At 41.6% G+C, this 24,424-nt stretch overlaps 1 protein-coding gene across 2 annotated transcripts in view; it reads right to left on the bottom strand.

Moving 5' to 3' along the window:
• unc5db (unc-5 netrin receptor Db) overlaps nucleotides 1-24,424 on the bottom strand; it is a 174,210-nt gene that overhangs the window by 37,738 nt on the left and 112,048 nt on the right. The window contains exons 5-10 of one of the 2 annotated variants that reach the window (XM_070965101.1): nucleotides 23,455-23,635; nucleotides 22,510-22,677; nucleotides 14,994-15,158; nucleotides 9,999-10,031; nucleotides 7,675-7,860; nucleotides 3,452-3,814 (exon numbers count right to left, since the gene is read on the bottom strand). In XM_070965101.1, the coding sequence (XP_070821202.1) occupies nucleotides 3,452-3,814; nucleotides 7,675-7,860; nucleotides 9,999-10,031; nucleotides 14,994-15,158; nucleotides 22,510-22,677; nucleotides 23,455-23,635 (1,096 nt within the window). The remainder of the gene's footprint in view (nucleotides 1-3,451; nucleotides 3,815-7,674; nucleotides 7,861-9,998; nucleotides 10,032-14,993; nucleotides 15,159-22,509; nucleotides 22,678-23,454; nucleotides 23,636-24,424) is intronic. The other variant, XM_070965102.1, reaches the window with a different exon arrangement.

Below are 24,424 nucleotides of genomic sequence, written 5' to 3' on the forward strand. Positions count from 1 at the left end.
CACGTGTCAAGCAGCCAAGAACTGCCTGTGTCACTGATGACCAAGAGCTTAGAAAGACTGAAAAATGCTAACTGTCAGAGAAAATCATTCTGACCACTCAGCAGCCTGATAGGAAAGTGTGTGAATGTGTGTGTGATCTATGCAAATGTGCAGCTTACGTTCTGCTGTAATGGAAGCATTCCATGTTTGACTTTAATGTTTATAATAAGGGTCCTCTAATGTTCAAGCTAATGTGGTAGTTTTCCAGAATGGAGTATAGTAAATGAGTACTTGATCTGTATCTGCACTCCAAGAACACCATTTTGAGGGACTTAGTTCCTACTTCTGAGTATATGTTCCAAGCACAAAAAGGAACCATAATTTAATAATAATAATAATAATAATAATAATAATTATTATTATTATTATTATTATCATTATAGTAATAAACTAATAATAAACTTTATTTATGTAGCATCTTACATAAGAATTCAGGCATTGCAGCTCAAAGTGCTTTACAAGAAAGAAATCACACACACCGAGTGGGTGCTTTACATAAAACCATGTGTGATGTAAGTGATCAGTCCATACGTAAGTGTATGTTGATTGGTCGAACACACAAGCGCTGCAGCACCGGCAACTGCTATTACAAAGAGCCTGTGTAAAACGTTAGCTGTGTTAACAACAGCTTATGTCACTTTAGTGTTCCTATTGGCGGTGTGAATGCAAAGAGGGAAAAAAGCCCTTGAAGGTATGTAGTTTTCAGGGGAGTGCCGCAGTGGGCAGGTCCTCTCAGGAAGTCCTCCGGACTGTTTGACCCCAAAACGCCAACTATAACAGTGGTTTCCATCCATTTTGACTGTCCCCTAAAAATAAAGCAAAGTCTGCTTGTGATCCTGGTTATAGGTTTATATTATACATACATAGTATTTATATAAAATGTATTATCTTATAGTGTTATGTAATCACAATGTTAAATCTGACACATTTTTCAGCATCGCTGATGAGTGCTGGGCTTCATCAGTTTTTATTGTACCCCTGAAATGGCTTGCAGTGTGTACAAATTTGCTCGGGTTTTTCCGATTTGCAACATGTTTCTTCATGCTGCTATCTGTTGTCAGGTTGGTGAGTGTTCCTTCATTTGCTGTTGTGCTATAAGTAACTGCAATTTTTTCTAAATGTGTGAACGCATGTGTTGTCAGAGTGACAAAGCTCTTTTCTTCATGTGCTTACATTTTGTCAGATAGTGTTTGCGTGGATCTATTTCTTTCTAAAGCAGTTGTGATTAAAAATGTTCAAGTGTGGCGTGTGGATCATCTAGAGTAATCAGGACATTGTCTCTGGAAACAGAAGGTCACTTTTGAATTCTGTGAACACTGCAAATGATTCCAATCACCACTGGGATGAGGGAGATATCTGAAAACCTGGGCTGTTAAAATCAAAGCTTTCTATATGGTTGGATGATAGTAAAGATGGGTGAGAGAATATATATATATTTGTAGTTCTCTTTAAAATACTGCATTTATAGGTTTACTGAACTCGTCAAATGCAAAGAATGTCGCTATTTTGGTTCCGTATCACTAAGGTGACAAAAAAGCTCCAGTAATCTGCAGTGAAGTGCTGCGCGTGGCCGGCTATTCAGTCTAATGAATAGTGGCCCCTGCAGACTGGCTGTGTGAGTGGTGCACTTGACAGCAGTGACTCCTCCACACAGACCCTCAGCCTGAAAGACCACCGCAGGAGGCTGATTTCACTTCACCTCTCCACGCCAGCTGAGGGCCACTGCTACGCACATGAGGACCACAGAAGGGGGCTGTAAGTGCAATGGTACGCACACACTGTTGACCTGGTGACAACTGTAACGGTCCATGCATACTCCTCAAGTTGCTCCATTTGTGTTGGCGGGACATGATGACAGTGTGACCCCTGTTCGCTTGAGAGAGCCAGCGGGGATGTGGAGGAATAACAAACAGCTACCTGCCTTGGCAACGGCACTGATGGATCTTAGCAACAGCTTACAATATATGATGTTTAAGGAGTGTGTGGATGTAATGACAGCTGTGGTACAGTATAGTTAGAGGGCGACTTCTAAGTGAAGCACAAACTTTGACAAGCTGAGTTACACTTGTATGCATGACTTCTTTTTGTTTAATCTTTTCCACTTAAGAGCACATTCAACCATTTTTCATTTTTGTGTTTAGTATCTCCTCAAGGCTGTGCAGTAAAAATGCATGGTGTTAGGGTTGGTTGACGAGGATCGGAACACGGGTCATCTAGAGATATCTAAATTTATTGAATCATTTTCTTTTGTGATGAATAGATTTTTTTTGCTTTATGTTTTTCCGTTTTTCATAATGTGTATTTATTTAACTTTGGCATGCATGTGAGTGTGCATGTACTGGTTCGTGTGCTTATTGAGGGACTGAGCAAATCACATGGACATAGTATGTATTGGGGAGAATATATTGTTGATGATAACATAATAGCAGACCTAAACGAGATATTGTGACAAACAAACCAGTTTTAATCAGGTAACTTCAGAGATGCTGGTGGGTGGATTGTGTTGCCTTTGGACAGAGCCAGGCTAGCTGTTTCCCACTGTTTCCAGCCTTTATGCTAAGCTACATTAACCAATGGTGGTTTTAGTTTTATATTTAGAGACATGACAGCGTTATCAATCTTCTCATCTAACTCTCAGCGAGTTAGTCAACCAATGTGGGTTCATTGGTGTCAGTCAGTTTAAGTAAACTTTCATTGACTTAGCTGTTGTTCTACAAGGTTGGTTGGAGTTGGTGGAATGGTTGCTAATCTATTGTCAGTGCTCTTGGAAAACATGTCTTAAGCTTAAAAAGATGGATTTCATGAAGACAATGGCATAGCCCATAACCCCATTTTAGTATGTTATTCCATGTTTTAATGACGTGTCTTTGCTTTGTTTATCTTATTGATTATGTATTCTCCAATTATTGTCCTGTTCACATAATTATTTTCTAAGTTAAATGATCTTGTGCTGTTTTTATGTTTTGGTGAGCTAAATACAGCAATAAAGCCGGATTCTGCTCTATTCATTCCCTCTTTGAAAGCCACTGATTTGAATCTGTTTTTAGGCAGAGTGTACCACCTCCGAGAGCTGAGAAAAGTTCACTGCACCACTTTTGGGACCGTACTTGTTTGATGCACACACAGCGGACCGTTTATGAAAACAACAAGCAGCATGGAAGTGGAGAAAAATTGGTGGAAAATGTTAGATGTTTGTTGTGTTGCGAGACATTCTGGGAAAGCTGCACCTCATGCTAAACAGCGCTGGCTTATAATGGCTACTATAATGAGAAGTTACTGCAGCCTCTCATTATGGAGAACAAGTGCACAGTGTGTGAGTTGCTTTTCATGATTAACACAAAAAAAGATTGAGGCAGTGCTTTTCTGCTAACAAACTCAGACTGTGCTTTCATCTACTTCCTGTGAAGCTCACCAGTGTTTGGCACCACCAGTCGCCCTCCGGGGTGGCCAAATACACCAGTGGTCCTCAGCTGCTCTTTGCTAGTGCTGAAGGGTCCGTTGAGGGTGAGCAGGCCTTTTTTGCGTCTGTCTGCGGTGCTGCAGTAGTCCCGGCTCAGGTCCCGCGGGAAGGTCTCAGCGGGGGCTTTGGCGTGGAACTCTGCCCGCTCGGCCACACCTAGCGACACCATGAAGGAGCTTTGAACTTTGACCTTGATGTCTGGCAGGGGGTCAAAGAGCTCTTTGTCTGCGCTGTCCTGGAAGCAGAGGGGAGTACTGTATGTCCGTCCGCCTGTTAAGTCGGGCTGCATCGAGGAGTTGAGAAGCAGCGGGTTGCCTACAGAGATGGAGAGACGGCACAGACACACAGTCAAAACCCTGCTCACATGGGACCAACATTATGAAGGGAACTTGTTTAATTAATGAATCAAAGCCCAACCCCTGAGTTTCCTGAACAGCACTCACATAGGATAATGAAATTCACTGGTGTCCCAGATACAACTAAATAAGGTCAAGATTATGCCATGTTTGGGTTTTTATGTGATTTCTTGATTTAGAAAAGCAACAATTGAAATTTTGAAAGGCTAAAGAACTGAAAAAAGTGCCAATAATTCCTTCATTTTTTCATGACAGGAAAAAGATAAAAGAAGAGTGCGCAGTTTGCATGAATTAAATATTATCAGGGGGATTTCTGTCTGCAGCACAATACAGTAGATTATTCTATTTTCCAAAAAGCAGACATAGCAGATTTGAGATTAAAATCATCTTTAATCTCAAGCATTACCACAAATTCCTGGATATCCTCAGGTAACATTACTCCAGCTCAAACCAGACTGAAGGGCTGCATTTCTGGACTCCTTCTTCCTGAAATTTCCTGCAGCTGACCAGTGAAGCTCCAGCACCAATTAAAACAACATGTCCGGGCAGGCGACCAGTGCATCAGAGGTAAGGGAGCACAACCTGGGCAGGAGGTCCAGGGCTCAGAGCCACGGTCAGAGCGTTAGATTTAATTACCAAGTACACACACAGCTTGATCTCCATAATCCATCTGCTGGAGTCAGCTCCTCTGGACACTGAGTCGTCCTCCTGAAGGACAGGAGGGAGGGCCAGGAGGGGTGTAGGTGACTGCTCTGTAAATGAGGGGAGTCCTTCAGCTCCCAGTATGGACCCAGCAGCCTGCGGAGGGGGGTCTTCATCTGTGGCCATTAGATGTGACGTCGCTGCCAAACGGAGCAAGGAGTGTGCCGCATTGATCTGGCAGACTCAGACATGTGGTGCCCCTGGATGAGCTGTGCCAAGATAACGGCGAAGTCACTGAGTCCTTGCTGCCCAGCTGTTGCCTGGTGCAAGGCGGGAGGCTAATGTTGTTTTATTTTTAGAGAAATCGTTAATTACCGGGGGCGTGATTTGTGATGAGCATTATGGGGTGTGTTCATTTTGACTTCGAAACTCAACTTCTCCTGTTGTTTTGGTCTTTCCAACAGAATATCTTCCATACTGAAACATGGAATATGTCCAGACATGGAATAATATGCTAAAGTAGTACAGTGATTAAACTGCCTCTCCTATTCAAAATAATAAAAAATAATAATAAAATTATTGTGAATAGGGCAGCTACTAATCAATATACAACTAAATTACATGTTCAGTGTCACAATGCAGACACCTGATATGAACACATCATATCACATGGCTTATGGAGTGCAGGTCAGTGGATCTACTCTGATGTTGTATAAAATCAGGAAAAAGGAAAAAGAAATGCAATTAATTTCCTTTTGATTACTGTGGACATGTTGCAATGTACTGAGTGTCTGTTACAGTAGTGTAGAATGTGGTTTAATGCATTACTGCTGTTACTAAGTTAGTGTATTTTCGATGACTGAATAAACATGTGGTTGATGCAAAGCACACAGCGGATGGAAGGTTTCTATAGTTTCTGTTTAACAGCATTATTTGACAATGAACATTCTATTTTTAAATGATGTGATCATTTAAATGTAGCTATGAGTGTTGATGCTCTGATAAATGATTTTGATGAAGTCATCTGGTTTGGTCGCCCATGCCACAGAAGTAACACTAACGCAAAAACAGATATTCCAGGAGGTCATTAGTGGAGCTCAGAAGCCCATGTCACTACTAAATAATAATAATAATAAACACATTATATTATACACTGTGTGATGTCTGACTTCATTTTTTTAAAAATTTTGTCAGAGTTTGAGGCCAACAGTAGGAATAGAGCATTTTGCAAACTGAAACTGTTGTGAAAACGGAACAAAAGGAAACATAAAACACTGTTAATTTCAGGAAAGAGTGAGGTTTCACCTAAAAATGTCTGGTATTGTCTGGCCAACAGTACAAAGCCCAAACTCATTTAGTTTACTAGTTTATAAAACAAATGATTAAAAACACTGATTCATATATTGATTCATTGATTACCAGAATATTTGGAAAAACATTTCAGAAAACATTTTCTGTTCACACCAAATCTATTATTCTACCAATCACTTGTGAGTATGGTTTCATTCCAGTATACAGTATAAATATTGTATCTGGGATTGAATCTGTGACATCTGTGTTATCGCTTATGTACTCCTTCTACTAAGCCACTATGCTCCTTGATTGCACCTACATTACAAATACAGATACAACGCATGAGCAGATATGATGCAGGATAACATTTTCAGATAATTGTTACTGAGATAATGTTCCATAAAAAATGGAAAGATACATTTTTCATGTCTAAACAGCCTAGCAGTGACAGCGACCCTATAGGCGACTGCAGATATTCCAGCTCTCGGTCAGAGCCGCAGTCCAGTGGACATTACCTCTCTGCAGCTGACATTCGATCACTGCTAAATTTTCTCCCCTCCGGTCGAGTGGAGAATGATCTGATTATCGCTTGAGTGTGCATCTTTAAGAATGGCGCAGCGAAAATGGAATGGCAGTGGTGAGATGAGAGAAGTTAATGAAATGTACCTCAGGTTGAATACCTTGAGGGATAGGTTTGGAATTGGGCCTCTGATTAAAAATCACTCAGAAGGAGAAGTAATGTGGAGAGACAGGGTCAGGTCCAAAGAATCATTCAGCACTCTGCCTTACAGCTTCTCCAGCAGCAGAGAGCCATCCGAAAGCATTTAAGAACTTCTTTAAGAATTTAAGGGGTTTTTCTTGTAATTATTAGGCACAGGAAAGCTACTGATTTGTAATTAAACACACATTTCAGAGGTGTATTCCCACTGAGAGGAAGTGTTTAATTTCCTGCAATGTTTATAAATGGTAAAATGTTAAAAATGCAATCACAGCAGAAGTAGGTTAACATAAAATGCCTCGACAACTTCCTCCAAAACAAACTGGGGCTGAGGAAGTGTTCTACATTTCATGGGGAGCCTCGGCCAGGCTAAAAGAGATGAAAATGGAAAGGAGTGATTGTGGCCGGTGGAGGGCACAGCAGGCAGGCTGCGGAGAGCTGGCCTATTTAAATAGGATTGATGACCTGCTGAATGTAGACCCAGCTCATACCACCTCCCTGCCCCTCGTTTTCCTTATGCCCTTCCTATCGCGTGACGAGGGGTGGGGCCTGACTGCTTCCCCGGGCCTTGGGGGAACCGGGGGCACAGCGTGAGCTCTGGCAGATCTTCTCACGGTGCTGTCACTGTGATGGCAAGGATGGATCACCCCTCGCCACCATGGCTATCACTTGCACTAACCCAGAAGTGTCAGTGACAGTAATATGAATGCCCGTAGCGAAGCTGGCCTGGACAGCCGCAGTCACATAACCAACAGAAGTTATTGCTGTGTACAACAAAAATTGAATTGATGTTCACTGTTCCATACCTATCACATTTATCCATCAGCGTTTTAGGCTGGTGTAATCTGATGGAGGACATTGGTTGACAGTCAAATGTGTGGTCTGCGTGGAGGGGGTGGAGCAGTGCCGCTGTCTATCAGAGAATGATTATCTCCTGCGTCATAATAACAGAGGAGCATGTCTGTCAAAATAGAAGAGAGGTCTTTTCACTGATTATGGAGGTATAAATCCTGAGCAGACTGGGAGCTGCACACCGTGCTGCTCGATGCAAACAAATGCTATCAATCACGAGTGCAGCCCTGTCGCAGAGGTCTTTGATGACACTGTCTTTTGGCCTTGTGGTTGTTGGTGCGTGTCAGCGTGGAGTTGATGGCACTCTTTCTTACCTTGTCTGGTGTTCTTGAAATTGAAAGACTGGAAACCCCCAGCGAGCGCAGAGGAGTCGATGACGTCCACGCCATACTCGCTGTGGTTTTTCCTGTACAGCATGACAGCCACTACGAGGATTGCCACGGCGATGATGCCGGCTCCCAGGCCTGAGTATAGGGCTACATCATTGGAGCTGTCCATACCTGAAGCACATGACACACATGAAAAAGGAGAGCTTAATTCTCATATGAAAGCCAGCATTCAAATAATGGCTGAGTCTCAGATCGTACAAATAACAAATAAAGGCCAGTTGCTAAAAAAGGCCAGGTAAAAAAAAAAAACAAAAAAACAAAACTGAAGAACAATATCCATTTCCACAGCACCAATTCAATAGAACTCTTATTATTTCTTTGCTGTCCTACTAACTGATGTCAAAAGGGATCTCCAATGATTTTATACGACAAAGTCTGTTTACAGGCATTCAGGAGTACTACTGCATATGTGAAAAAAGTTGTACAAGGTCTTCTGTGTCCACAGTGGGGACTGCGCAAAATCGGATGAGCCGCCTCAAGTGAGACAGTAGTGAGCTTAGCAGACCTCTGTAGCCCACTTCTCATCCCTGCTTGAGGCTTGTGGCTCGAGGCTACATAAGCCACTACCAGTATGACACACTGGAAACTCTGACTGAACTGTTGGTGGTTGAGTTGCATTATGGGCGATGCAGGCACCACGTCTTGACAAAGACGAAAAACGCGTGGAATAAAAAAGACCTATCTTCAAACAATCGATTGTGAGTTTGTCAATGTTTTTGAACGCAATGCTAATTCAGTGCAGTACTTTTAAGTTATCGACATCAAAACTCAACACTTGTGGTGTTTTTCCACATTAAAAGCCTCCTTACAAAGGGAAGGCATTCAGGGAATTTTAACATCTTTTTATTCATGTTACCATCGTTGGTGGAAAAAGATAAAGTGGAACACCTGATGAGACTCTTGCTGTTCTGATGGAATTAGTGCTGTAGAAATGTAGATTACACTGAATTTATCAATAGAGTGGGTAAACCTGGAAAAAGTATTGAGTTTGCATTGACTGGGGAGCAGTAAAGTAGAAATATAAGTCTGATTCCTAATCCCTGGTCAGTATTTGAGAATTGACGGTATGCAAATGTGTTCTTCTGAGATTTCTTCAGCACCAGGATCTATCCTTTTTCACTGTGATAATGGCAGCATTGCCAAAAAAAAGTGAAAAGGCTTTTTTTAAGTGCTGCACATAAGAGAGCCTAGTCTTTGTTATATTAATAAAGACCCAGAAACCATGAGGAGGGGATGGAAAAAAGCTGTGGAGACAATACAGCTATTATGAAGACATTCAAGGTCAAGCACAGGGAACAGTTACAATGTGTTACACTGGCTGCAGCATGGAAATGAAATAAGAAGGATGGAATGTGGTAAGATGGAGCAGACCATCTGTCTTATCTCTCTATGCTACATTATGCACCACAGATAGGAATAAATGAACATGTCCAGCCGTTACTCTAAACTGTTACATATCACACTCAAGCTGCTAACATGGAGGGTGATTAGCCTAACTGCCTTTAGACCCACCGGTCTATATCCAATAGCTATGATGGATATCTCACAGTGCAGCAAGTCAAAGCCCATGCGGTGTAGCTGGTGGTCATCAGTCGTAGCGAGGACCAATCAGAGGCAAATTAATTTTGAGTATTCCTACTAGGGTGATCACTCGCCAGACACCAGCTTCATGCACTCCCCGTTCAATCATTCAGCCTTTCCTTAAAGCCTGTGAAGAAGGCAGCAGGCACGACTTTTACACTAATGTGGCAGGTGAATGAAAGCACTCAAGCTAGCATCTGACAATCACTTAGTCGGGCTAACTCCGCCAAGTGATTGAAAGCCGCCACAGAAATGTGAGGACAGCGCAGTAAATCGGTCAAATTAGCTCATTTGCAATGATTACAACCCATTAATCCTCCACAACATAGCACATGTTCGCTTGTCACAACCAATATATCTCCTGGCTCAAAGTAGAAGCACAGCTGTGATGTCACGGTTGTCATAAAAGTCAGGCACTGAATAATGACCTGAATGTGTAATGAGCACTGGGTTAAAACAGGAGCTGCTCAAATCAAAGTGAACTAAACGTTTCTCTTCCAGTATTTACTGAGAGACTGTAAACGCATGTCACTCCTGCACTTCTGCTAACTTTAAACTTAGACTATATCATCTCTTGCCCACAGAATTCAGGGCATTACATATTAGTGGCGGGGGCGGGGGCAGGGGGGGGAGTTGAAGATGAAAGAAATCCACAGAGGAAGACTCACTTTGAGGTTTAACGTCATGTAGCAGCTTTCGATCTGCAAAGACAGAGAGATAGAATGAGACAAAGAGGAGAGAAAGTGGTGATTAAAGTCCGAGCCTCTGTGAAGTGACTAACAAGTTTGGTCTCAGATCCAACACCCTGAGCAGAGAGAAGCTGTCCTGCTGACTGTACAGTATCTGATAATGGCCAGGCAGGCATCATTACTGTCCTCATATCACCAGAGATAAAGGTGGTGAGGTGCAAACTGCTCAAAGGCTTGGAAATACCTCTGAGTGAGCGAATAATCTTCGAACACAAGTCCAAAAACCAGGTTTGGTTTCTTGAAGAGGAATGAAGTCACACGCTGTTCTACCAGACTTTCTCCACATGTATATTGTGGAAATCAAAATGAACATCATGAGCACATTCTAGTAGGGCTGAACAATTTGAAGGAAAAAAGCTTTTTCTTCCGACCAGAACTGGGACTGCGATTTAAATTGTGTTTATTATATATGAAACGAGCTCCTTGTATTGGTGGTTTACATAGTAATAAACAACATTTATTTTTATGCTGACAATGATAAATGATATTAAATTCCATTCACATTGGAAAGTGATGCAATAGTACTGAGAACAACTGCATAATTGTCCACTCCAGTGAATCCAGACTCGGAGTTCGGAGCATTGGGGGAGTGCTGATGTTGAAACCACAGTCAATAAAACCCTACGCCGGTGAACACATTTTCAATTTAGATACACAGTTGATTTCTCACCTCAAAAATTGTCAGAAGTGATTTTTTTTATGAAATAGCATATGAAAATTGAAAAAAAAAAAAAACTTGCACTGTTGTCCAAGCTGGTTGCTGTTATTGCAGCACTGCATTGCGAGTGAGGAGAATTTTGCCGAATCTGTACGACATTTCGGTATTTTTGGCATACTGCAGATTTTGCTTTTATTTGTACACTGCATACTACATGCGACATTTTGGCCTAATCAGTACATGCTGCTAGTATAGTAGGTGGCATCAAATAGAGCCTGTGACACCAGGGACAACAGAGACACAGCAGATGGGGACAGGGGAGGCGTCAAGTGGAAAAGCAGCAAGAGGCCGCCTGGGCATGACCGGCATGGAAGAGCAGGGCGTAGAGCCAGAATATTTTCACATAACTCGGTGAATTAAGGCTTTATTTTGACCAAACTATTTGCTTTACTCCTGGACTATCACCTAGTACAAAGTCGTTCTACAAGACGGGATGGTCACGGCTAGCTGGTTAGCATGCTAACGACAGTAAATATCTCTACAACACAATACATAGACGTCTTCGACATTATGTCACAACTGCTATTTCTTCTTATTCTGTTGATCATTTTAATTAATTTTGGAATGTTTTATACTTAAATTCTTACATACATACATATTACATACCACATCTTTGATGAGACTGTCAGCAGAGCTGCACTGTAGCTGCAAAGCTAATGTTAGTTTCACGGACAGGACCCTCCTCTACTACAGGAAAGAATGGTGCTGTTCATTCATTCATTCATTCATTCATTCATGTTGTTTTTTTTTCTTGCTTGTTTGTTTTTTCCCTGACAGATTAATCTGCCCCCAGACTTTTATTTGAGGGGGCTGCCCTGTTGTGGGCTTGATCCCAAATAAAACTGCTCCCAGACCCTAAGGAGGGGGCCAGTTTGTTAAGGATGGATGATTCTTGACGTGATGAAAAGTGAGGAACTGAGGAATAAGTTTGCCAAGCCTTGCTAATTCATATCCCCATTCCAGAGAGAACGTGCCAGTTGTTTTCACATTGAACCTAATGTTAGTTGACCTTAGCTATTGTTAGCTATGATAAGTATAAATCACACTCCTCTAAAACCCCTCCTTTTCATGGCAAAATGATGACAGAAAGTTGAAACTGAAAACCTGTGACATTCAAAACAAAACAAAAAAAAACTTGGTGAAGAAAACAAAAGACAGAGATATATAAAAATGATTTTTTTTTCCACGTATGTGTTTTATTCTTCAGTGGAACACTTTTCATGCCAATACATTTTATTTTTGATGCCAAGATTTACAGTCACTGTTGTAGCCCCGCAGAGGTATCACCTGAGGCCTGTACCATAAAGCTGGATTACGGCTTAGCGAGATAACTTCAGGCTTAACCCTGGCTTTTCGGTACCATAAAGGTGTCTTACTTTCTATCGGGCTACGTTGCCGTGGTAACCTATGCTGAACACCTAACCTGCTCCGGAGCAGAATAAGTTCAGGATAAGAGCTCAGCAGGTATAAAAGCCCCACCTACTGACCAATCAGTTCTCTTGGAAAATGGCCTGTCCGTTTTATGAGAACCCGATGGATCTTGGTGCACAGCTTGTGCGAAGAGCACTCAGGTGCGAGAGAATATTTAGAGATCGCTGTAATCCGTTCGAATTGTCTGAACAATCACTGTACGAAAGGTACAGGTTTTCGGGAGAGGGGTTACAATACATCTGTCAGCTGCTGGAGCCTTACATCAGTAATGTAACGCACCGCAACCACGCGCTGACAGTCCCGCAGACAGTGTGCATTGCACTGAGGTTTTTTGCCACAGGTAATATATTTCTTAGTGATGTTTGTAATTATTATGATGTCTTTAAATCCCTCGTTGGATGGGTTACAAGCAAGCCACAGATAAAATGCCATCAATCAATGATTTGTTTAAGTAAATCATGGATTGATTCATTCATTCATAGGTACTTTTATGTATTCTGTTGGCGATGCCGAAAACCTCGGGAAAAACACAGTATGTAGAGCTATTCATAAAGTCGCGGGGGCCCTGACTGAGCTTGTCGATGCATTCGTGGTGTTTGCCGGCCACCTGCCCACGCAATGCGTCAAAGAGGGCTTTTATGACATCGCAGGTAAGCAAGGTTGATGTGTAATTTGCATAATGTAGACTAAGCCCTGGGATGTTTGCCGTTGTATATTGTATTGTATAGCCTCCAACATGTAGGCCTACATATACATATGCTACATGTATAAGATATAGCAAGCGTACTGACCACTTTGAAGTATATTTTTATACTTATGTTTGATTTGCTCCCATGTTCTCTTTGCTCCACTCGGGTTGCATCTGAAATAATAAGGCTACAATCACATGCCATAACGAAAAATTTCATACACACATACATTTATGGAACACACAAATGTTACTGTAGTCAGATATACAAGTGCAGTCATAGTGGGGAAGTAATATTATAATGGCACTAACTTATGCATTGACATAGTCGGCGATTTTTTGCCAGCAATCCTTGCGCCATTTGGCAGCTGCAACTGTGTTGCTTTTTGCCTGGATTATTGATTTGTATTCCTCGTATTTATTAATTATTATTGTTTGCTCCTCCGTAGTGAAATATGCGGCTCGGGCTGATTTTTCCATGTTTGCGATTGGTCGCATGCAGCAAACTCCGCCCTTTTTATGTGAGCGCGCACAGATCTAGATTGGACAAGCCTGAATTGAATTAGTGAGTTGATAGCCGGCTTTATGGTACCGAAAATCCGGAGGGTGGATGTCTCGTTAAGTGAAGCCCGATAAGTAAGAGGAAGCCAGGCTAGGTAAGCTTTATGGTACAGGCCTCAGGATGATGGCTAGAGCCACAACTAGTTCATCAGACTCTCTAACACTGCAGCACAGTGAGGGTACAGATGTTTCAGAGAGGAGATGAACAAAGCCTAAGTCCTTCTGTTTGTTTGTCTGCAGTGGAGTTACACTTCACTGACTGAACCGTCAGCTAACATTAATGATCAAAGAAAGTTTTCTATCATGTCAGCACTTCTGTTCCAATGTCCATACCTATATTCCTTTTTTTTTTTTTAAAAGTCAATTCTAACCACGGAAATGAAGTAATATTTTTCAATGAGTTGTCAATGATTGCACAGCCTACATGAAACAACAACAAGCGGGGTAAAATACTGTTGCATAGTTTCGTAGCCCAGTGTCAGTGCAGTCGGACTCTCTTAGCACAGCGGTGGTGTGTTTTGCCAAGTCCTTATGAATTCTACTTCACATTTTTACTTGACCGTTTCTCATCGACGTCCAGGAAAAGTTACAAATAAACATAGGATGCAATTTTTTGACAATTCTGACCTTTGCTGTGATAAGTGCAAACTTATAAATCATATGTTGTGCTTCAAATTTTAAACAGATTTGAAAACAGTTCACTGTTCAGGAGCTGCCTCTCATACTCAATAACTACTGAGCTAGCTGCAATGTTATTACCAATATGTCAAAAAAGATTCCCCACTCTGCTTAAGCACTCTTTCTGTTTTCAAACATTAAAATAATACAGAATGGTATTTCTTTTCCCTGGGAACAACCGTTGGCTGAGAATGAATAGTATGGACAGCAGCATGCTGAAACAGGTGACAGCGAAAACCTGCATTTCGTAATTTGGCAAACTCGCACAATTAACATTTATTAGCTGCAGCTGCATAAATTCGGGAATGTTTGTCCTGATAGGAGGAGCATTTATTGAACCTTCCTGCTCATTTAGACATTGATGTAAGCCACCAACTGTCTCTTGTGATTTGAAAATTGCACTCCTTAAAGCACAGTTTTGATATAAAAATGTATTGTTCAGCCCTACACTGTTATTCACACCATTGCTCACACTGGTGAGTAACATTGAAATTTTGAAGTCACTGCATGTGCATGACCCAAACAGTGCAATGACATTTCATTTCAAACGTCAAGCATCATTCAAGAGTGAATGTGAGCACTTCCTTCCCTGTGGCAGATTCAGTATGGCATACAATATGTCAAGTGAGCAGCACACAGGAGAAAGAGCGCTGACATTATCATGCATTGGGCATCTGTGTCAATCCACAGTGTGATTTCTTTTTCCAACACACCTCCTGTTCAAACATGCTTGTGATGATTTGTCACGTTACAGTGAGTGTATATATGATGATAATGATAATGACGGGAAAATGATGGCAATAATGATGATGATGCCCAGCAGGGAGAAAGGCCTTACTCTGGGTACACAGTCCATCTGTGCAGTTCTCAGTGGCCTTGCTGCTCCCTTCGCACATTTTGCCTCGGTGTCTGGGTGCTGGGGAGTTGCATTCCCGGTTCCGCTGCCTCTCACACTGGCTGCTGCATACGGTCCATTCGCTCCACTCGTCCCAGCCTCCGTCAACTACAACATGAGGACATATGCAAATGTGGACAAAGAGATTAACAGATATACTGCCTGTGTCAGCACACATACTAAAAAGGCAAACAGAAAGACAAGGAGAATTCATTTGAGGCACGCAGGAGGCAGCTCAGTTAACAGGCTAGTCAAAGAAAGACAAAATGACATTGCAGCCTGATTAACATTCATAGATATCTTAAGAGACAGTTCAACATTTTGATAACGATGCAACTTGCTTTTTTAAAGTAAAAAGATGGATATCAACTTCATGTCCATACGTTAGGTACTGGAGTCTGGACTAGATTCTCCTGGCTTAGCAGGAGAAAGCATTTAAGTGCTTTCCAAAGGCAACTGGACTTGCCTGTGGTTCTAGAGGACATTTCACCTCTCATCCAAGAGGCTTCTTCTGTTCTGGCCGACAAACTGGTGAGGAGTCCCAGGCATTTATCATCTTGCAGGATCATTGACCGACCAGCTATCATGCGAGTCGTTAGAGTCACATGAGTCATGGCGTTGATGCGTCAATGGGTGTTGGTGGGTGAGTCATGGCGTGAATGTGAGGGTTGTTGACCCACCTGGCCATAGCTGAGCAGATGATTGGAGGCAGGTGGAAATGGCTAGAGGCCAAAGTTTACCTAAAAATCCCCTATTTCTTTTTCAGTATAGGTTAAAAAAAAAAAAAAAGAAGAGATATAACGTGTTCATGAGTCAACTTGAGAGTTTGTTGTTTGTTAATTTTTAACTTTGTTCAGACCCAGGCTAGATGTTACCCCTGCTGAAGCTAAGATAATTTACATCATGATCAAGGCTGTAGGAAGTGCTTTGAAACCAATTTGACATGGTGGCCAAACTATGCAATTACAATGTCACATGATGCACACTGTCCCAAAAAGACTAGTCCTCATAGACTCACATTGTGAAAGAAGCGGCTGTCAAAGGGTGGACACATTTTTTGAGCATCACAACCCCCCTGAAATGACGTGTATCACTATCAGAAGTTGATCCATTTGGTCTGATCACATTTGAAGTTCAAGTTGTCGGAGGGCTAAACCAGACATTCGCCAGCTCAGCCAGCAGTTCCCAAAATGTTGAAATGTTTCCTTAAAATATTACATTAAGATATTTATGTCCAAATTTCAACAAAGGACAGAGAGTATGTCCATTAAGTAGCTACAGACACTGTGTCAACTTCCAGTTTTATTTACACACATTAAATGTTTAAATGTTTCCTCAGTCGGCATACACGTACACATATTCAGTATAACACACAGTACGCAGGGTGATGTGGTGGCACAGCTTGAGAGACGTTTTCTTCCCATTAACCCCCAGGCCTGTTTATACAATGGGATTTGATGCAAGACTATGAAACCAAGACAGCCTGGTACATGCTAATAGCTGGGATTCCTCTGCCATGCTCTGTCATCTGATCAAGGAAGAACTCATCATGCTTAGCTTAACAAATATTGGGAGACCATATGGCGCCTGAAGATTTTTTGGCAGCAGATGCCACGTAATACAGTCTTGTGGGCGGTGGAGAAGGTAATCTTCCTTTGTGGTGTTCCATAGTTCCTACCTACGCTCTGCATTTGTTTATGGTTTCTTCTCAGCTACTTGAGAAGAAATGCAAATGATGTGTTTGTATGATGTGGAGAGAATGCTGAGTGCTTCTTGGTTTGACCACATGCGCTGGTGAGTGTATGCAAGCGTACTGTATCTCCTGACAGTTCCCCTATGACTTGTTGCTGTGATTCTGTTGAATGAGCTCATCTGCCTACTGCTCAACAATAGATATAGTCTGACAGACTGACTGTAACACCTGCAAAACTTTTCTCTCTTTCAACTTGTGGATACTTCTCAGCATCCAAGCTTCATTTTTGCTGCTCACTGCATTCTTCATGTCTAATTTCTGAAACTGGTTAGTCACCAGATCCTCATTAATTTGCTATGGTGACATGCTGCAGCTAAGCAAACTGCTGTTGCTTTTCTTGGTTATTGGTTTTTCTGGTTGAAGCTATTCCAAAAACAGCAGGGGATTTCTTTTTCTAAAAAACAACTTTCTGCAAAGCAAATATTAAAGTTTTCATGAGCTCGCTGTAGGTTTAACCCCTGCCATGCTGCATGAAGTGGTAATAGATTGTAACCCAATGGACATGGACATATGCAGAACTGCAAAAAGGATTGCTACAGTAGCTCATCTAATAATTATACCTCATCACAAGACAAGTCTGTGTGCAGTCGGTCTGCAGAGTCCATTGAAGAAACATCATTGACTGTTTATCTCTTTCAACAACAGTACCATGATCTTTAAGATCTAAAGAGGCAAACTGAGCCAGAAGAAAATGAAAACACGCTTCACTGTTCTCTCCATGGATCTACCCCTGTGAAACTCTGTCACGGTGCCATAGTCAGAGCCATCTTGTATAAATTATTCACAGATCTGTGTAAGATTAATAAAACAAAGTAAAATTTGTGTTGCTGTTGCACCATTGTACTATATTGTGTCCCCTGTCTCCCATGGACAAAAAAGGATAATGATTAAAAACAGCTCAGTTTCAGTCAAGCCATTTCCTAAAAACGCTACATCCTGTAGTTTTTACCAAACATTAATTATAAAAGGACAAAATAGTACATCTGGCTGGGAGCAGTCTGGGGACCATTTTGACTCATGAATTTGATGTTCTACTGCAGCAAGATCGTATACGGCATCAGTCAAAATAAACTACAATCCCCATGCTCATTGTTAAGAAGAAACATGACACACTCAGCACATTGGTGGAGCTCAGTGATGTGTTTTTTTTAGTTTTTGGACAACAACTTATCCAAGTTGCCACGGTGGCAGTAACAAGATAAGTGCACAAATCGCTCCCTGTTTTCCACTTAGTCTTTGACAGATGTGAAAATGATAGTCATGCAACACTGCACTTGTCAGTGATCGTGATCATATGTGTCAGAAATATCAATTTACAATTAAAAATAATAATAAACTAGTGAGTGTTCATAATAAATGTGACCTCTGACGCAGTGTGGGATTCCTGTGCTTCAGTAGCTTTAAACATACAATCATGTGGCGACCTGAGTGGCAGTGGAGGAGTGGAATGGGACCATGAGCAGAAAACAACAAACATCTCTACTTCTAACTATTGAGGTGTTTATGGACCACATACCAAAATGTAGCGTAATGGTGGCATGAGTATAGAAGAATCATAAGGTCAGCAAACTAACTCAGCTATGTTGGGTACACAGCAACATCTTCTCATAGATTACTATTATTAGCTAGAGCAAATAAGAGTGTTGCAGCATGGGTGTATTTTATTGCACCTGATTTCACCTTTTCATTTGTAAGAGGACGGATGTTTTCACGTTTTCATTTAGTTGCAGTAGTTGGTTGCTGTCTGCAATGCCTCTACATCTTACACACTGGTCTGCTTTTTGTTTTTTTGTTTTTAAATAAAATTCACATTTCAAATTAAATTGTATTCTCCCATAATCCTCCTCATATTACTGCTACTTCCACTACAACAGATGTAGCTGATACATTAGGGAGCCTGAGATCACTTCAGTGATGTCTAATTACGTGGAGATGTCATTGCCAAAAAACAAAAAACAAAAAAACAAAAAAATAGGAGGACTGTGCAGTACACAATCAGTATTGACTTACTTTTAATCACTTTTTCACTCCTTCAAACAAACACTTCAGTCTCCACAATACGAGTTTCATTTCGAGCCGTATTCTCTTCCCTCTTTGCTGTCTCTTGTTAAGTGGCTATCTCCCTCATCATGGTTTAGCCCCTGACCTCATCCATCCTTTGTGCTACCCCTGCACTCAGACCATCATTAAGACAATGCTCTGGGCTGTCTTGTCACAACTGGACGGGCTTGTCAATCAGCAGCTCAGACAGCTGGGTTCATCGCAGTCTACTCTTTGCTCCTGTCTGCATCTCCGTCCTCTCACAAAGACATGGATCGACCCTGATGGCATGCCCAATTCCCTCTCTGCTGCACGCTACTCTAGTCATTCCTTTTGGTGGCACAAGTCTGCTTATCTCTGCTCAAGTAGACAACTTATTCCTCTTCTTTTGCAATCAATTATTTTTTCATGTGAACTCAAACAAACATCAATCAAAGATAACCCACCCTCCCTTCTCTTAATGCAGCGTTTAAGGCTGACAGCTTTAATAGGCAGTGAGAGGCAGCTAGTTGAAAACCTCGATACCCAGACATCAGTCAATGTCTAGAAATTCCATTTTTGTTTCAGACTACAAGCCAGAAACTGAGTTTTGAAAGGCAGACATTGCAGCACCTTGAAAAGCAAAAGGCTGAGTCATTGTTATTGATCGCCCACCTCGTCAGAGTTTTTCCTGCACAGAAATCCAAGGCAGCTGACAGCGTCATTTTCTGTGCCACCTTCAAAACAAGATGCATGTTGCTGGCAATTTTAATTAGAAACTGTGTATGTGCATAAATATAAAGCCTGGGTGTAAAAGATAAGTAGAACATAAGAAAATGACACCCACTTGCCCTTATTGATTAAAGCAAGGAAAGTATAACACTTTCCAATTTAGCACTAAATTGAAGAACTAAAATATCTGCTTTTGAAAAAATGATCATTTTTTGTGATGTTCTCTGGGTTATACAAATATTTTGATGGAGAGGAAAGAGCACTTTGGTACCAGGTCAGAAGGTGGGCAGAGTTTGCCAGGATGATGGTCCTGGATTATCGAATCCAAAATGAGAGTGCCTATGGGATAAAAAGCTCTGCATTCTTAATATTTTTTGGTCAAACATAGCCTGTAGAGTTTTCTGAAACACAAGCAAAGTCATGTTTAAATCCTGGAAGATGAGAAACCCACACCCTGGCCTTATAAGAATGTAGATATAATGTTATGACATTGTAAAGAATTGTCACGAACAAAATGTAACCCAGATGCAGCACGATAAATCCTCTTTTTAAAATAACTGTCAAACTTTTAGGAACTGTCAGCTTTCTTTCTAATTCCCTCCACCTGACATCTGTATCTTTCCACCTGATCCACATCTCTCCCTCATCCTGTTCTGGCATTCTCTGTTGCCATTAAGCTAGACCTGACTGTCTGTCCCCATCTGTGCCTTGGCAGGCTGAGGCCCCACAAACTGAACAAATTGGCACGAGGTACGCTCGTTGGATGACCTCACCAATTTCAGAGTCCTGGCTTTCAAGCTTCTAAGCTGTTTAGGAAAACAAGACAATATGCTGGGACTGTCGCATCTACAGGAGCCCAATATCTGCACAAAGGTGACAATTCTATACCTTTAGCATGGGTTCACTTCACGTGTTTATAATGACAATGGAATTCACCGACAGAAAAGTGAAGCGAAACTGACAACCCCCTGCAGCCTCACCCCGTCTCACCTCACTGCTTCATTTCACTAGTGGTGGTCTTTGAACTGGATTGAACCTTTCTGTCTGGCATAGCTCTACAGAAAAAAGGATGGAAGCTGACAAAAGTTTACATTCAGTTGAACTGGTGTAATGTCCATCCATCCCTCCATCCATCCATTTTCTATGCCGCGTATCCCTTTCGGGGTCGCGGGGGGGCCAGGGCCTATCTCGGCTGCCAATGGGCGGGAGGCGGGGTACACCCTGGACCGGCCGCCAGCCAATCGCAGGGCTGGTGTAATGTCTCTTTTTTTAATTATTTATACACAAAACACCTTCTTTTAGACACTTTTTATTGGTTCCTTTAAGTGGTTGCAATGATTCTCTTCCCTCTCAGAACTGAACGTACACAGAGGAAAAAATGTCTTTGTTCCTATGCAGATAGGACCCATTTGTGATACTGTATATGTCAGTTTGTAGACATCAAACATATCTGATTGTGTCTTGCCAGTTTAGATCTGTCAGAGATTTGAGATTAAGGTCTACGTACATATTTCAGATAGAAATAATGTCATTGGCTGAGTTAAACATCAGTGTACAAAGCTATAGGGCAACTGTTATCTCGAGCACACCTGTCTCTTAAGCTTCCTTTCACACATAAAGTATTTGCATTAGCAAATTTCTATTTGTAAGAAACATGGAGCATTTATATTGAATGTATCTGCATCCTGTTTAATGCTAATGTAAAATGTTGATACAAGCATATTGGCAAAAACATGTTGATTTTTAGGTTGGTTGAGTATAATCCAGTTCTGATTTACAGTACTTTTCCACAGTTATGATTACAGCCACAGCTGGCTATAGGATGTCTAATATCGTTTTGTTTTTTCCAGGAATAAACTGCTACTGGGAGCCAATTTGTGCTTCATTTCTTACAGAATGCAAGAGAAAATACAGAACTGCTACATTTACACACTAAACTAAGATGGTGCCTCTGGTAAGCACCACCTGCTTAAACGTCTGGACGATAGCATTTAGCTCAAAGGTGTGCCGTGCTGAAGTCCAGCCTCATAGAGCTGCTAGCATGCTAGTGGACTCTTTTTACTGCCTCTTACTTTCGTGGTTAAGCAGACCAATAAGACTATATTTGACTCCATAGCAGCCCTGCTTTGAAGAACTGGTTCAGACATACAACTCAAGCCTGCAGATCTATCTGTCGGTTGACGGACCTGAATGTATACACCACTCACACGATGAGATAACCCTCGCCTCTGTGCGAATAAACCTCACCCTTCTACTCAGAACAACAAAGCCCCTCCCGCGTTTGCGCTTGTAAGCTAAAAACTCATTTCTTCAAGAAGTACCTCTGCTCACCTTCTCCCCCTGAATCACAGAGTACACTGAGTCATATCTCCTGTCTCACTGCTGCCTCCTTTACTCACTTTATTTTGCATTATAAATCCTCTGTTCTTTATGCTCTTTTTATTTTCTTCCATGAGTCATCAGTCCAGTGGTACAGGGATGTTGTCAGGTCACTATGGATCTGTTCCCTGCAATCCTTATTACTGGTTGCCTGTAATGCTAAATGAGGCTGGATTTTAGCTCATTCAAGCCATTTAAACCACCCTGGATATCAGCAACGGATAAATGTCTGTCATGTTATTGTGGGTGACATGCTACAATAGTGCAAAGTGCCCAAAAAAAAGATGTGGTGATGCAGTATGTCATCTGCCAACACAAAGGAAAAAATGATGCTAGAAGTGTAAATAATTAATACCTTGTCATCCACTAATATCATTAGTATATGAAATGTGAACATAGTTCTTACATTTTGGCAGCCTGTCATAATCTCTGACACGTCAGTTTAAGCTTTCTCCAGCAAAGATTAATAACTGTTGACACCTAGAGAAAAGCAACTTTTCTCTCTGCACAGCTCCTTAAAGTTGTACTTCAGTGTTACAATTCTACGCAGAAACTCTGAGTTTAGGTGGAACTGACTTGGGCAGAGTGCATTGCAGGTGATCTTCTGTACAGACATGCCCTCGCAGAAAGCCCCGCCGTTGAGAGGCGCCGGGTTAGTACAGGTTCGAGATCGCTTCTGGACACCCCGCCCACATGGCACATTACAGGCAGACCACTCTGTCCACAGGGACCAGCCGCCGTTCACTGGAGAGAGTTCAACAAAGTTAGAGAACAAGAAGAGCGAGTGCACAGCAACACATATTACTTTTCCAGAACTCTGGTATAGTTAAATACTCTAACAAGAGCTGAGGTTATTAATGATGCAGGCTCCGAGGCACTGCAAGGCAACAATGCATAACTGCTGAAGCAGATTGAGCACAGCACATTCATTGTGGTGGATATACAGCTCCCTCTTTCCTAATTGCCAGTTCAATGTTCCTTGCTCTTGGATTAAGATAAAGACGTGAAACTGTGCGAAAGCAAAGAAAACAGCCATTAAATGAAATTGCCATTTCTAAAGGCGACACTGATTCATACTGGTCGACAGGTTGGAGTCAACCACTTAGTGCTCTGACTGAAGCAGTTTACTCAATGATCTCTCCGTCTTACGTGTGCACAAACGAAATGTTTAGCAGTACTATCAAAGCCTGTGAACCCACATTGCTGAAAGGCCTCTGGCAAATAAATACTTAATAAGCAACACTCCTTTTAAATGAGATTAAGACACAGTGGCTTATTTCCTTTCATAAAGTACACATTGATTTTGAATGAGAGGCAGTAAATTGGGTCTTTGAATAATACATTCATCGAAATAAAGACGAAACATCGCTCTTCAGTGGAAACATGGAGATGGGTCTCTTAATCACTTGTGTAGGGGTGCAGGAAACCAAACAAATTGATCTGAAGTGCCATGTAAACAGTATGTCAGCACACTGTAATGTGGTGTAACAGGCAATAACAGCAGCTTGGAGGACAGCGTACCAAAGACTATCACAGTGGCTGTGGCACTGCGTCTCTTAGCCACAATGTTGCTGGCCAGACAGGTGTAGTTGCCCGAGTCGGACAGCCGTGCCTCGTTGATGATGAGGTTGTGGTCTGCTCGGGTATCGATGTTGTCGTCAGTCAGGGAACTCAGCAGTTCTTCGTTTTTTAGCCATTCCACCTGAACAAGAGAGGTGACAGAGGTAAGAGATAGAATACACTTCTGTGAAAAAACATGAAATACCTGTTCTAAAAACATGAATCAACCATTACAAGGATCAGGTTGGCTCATTGTAACCTGGATCTTATTTATTCAATTCAATATTCCTTCATTCGTCCCTCGAGGGGAAATTCCGAAATTTATAGGATGAAGTTTGACTCGACAAGAAGAGCAAGCAGTCAGTTAATGAGGCAGGCTGAAAAGCCAGCAGTATAGCTGTTTTATTTCAAGCATATTTTTGGAGGTAAAACTTACAGGAGTGAGCACACCTGAATGTTGAAAATAACAGTAATGCGAGTCATCATATTGCCATCCTTTTTCACTTTCTCTTCTAAATATGTTTGGATAACCTGTAGGTTATTGGGGTTGGCTACTCCTGAGATAACCATGAAGACTTTATCATCTTTTTTAAATCGCCCCCCCTCCCAAATCACTGCAGTGTCTTCATAGGCTCTTAAAGCGTTCCCTTAACACACTGGCAGTATTGCAAATTTGCTTGATTTTTACCAAATAAAATTCTGACGTCAGCAGTGGTAACCTTCTCTGTCTTGTTTTGTCTGGTCTCTGAAATTTGGAACTCTTTCCTTGATTTCAGGTTTTCCAAATGTTTAATCACATTTTGCTTCAGGTTGCCAATTTAGCCAATTTTGTTCAGGGGTCACAAATCATTGAAAGCGAATGAGCCAGTGACTTGTCAGTGACATCAGGCATTCACTCAGTCAAAACATACAACAATAAAATTGTATATCC

This window comes from Chaetodon trifascialis, chromosome 6 (assembly GCF_039877785.1).
Source record: "Chaetodon trifascialis isolate fChaTrf1 chromosome 6, fChaTrf1.hap1, whole genome shotgun sequence".
Taxonomy (NCBI): domain Eukaryota; kingdom Metazoa; phylum Chordata; class Actinopteri; order Chaetodontiformes; family Chaetodontidae; genus Chaetodon; species Chaetodon trifascialis.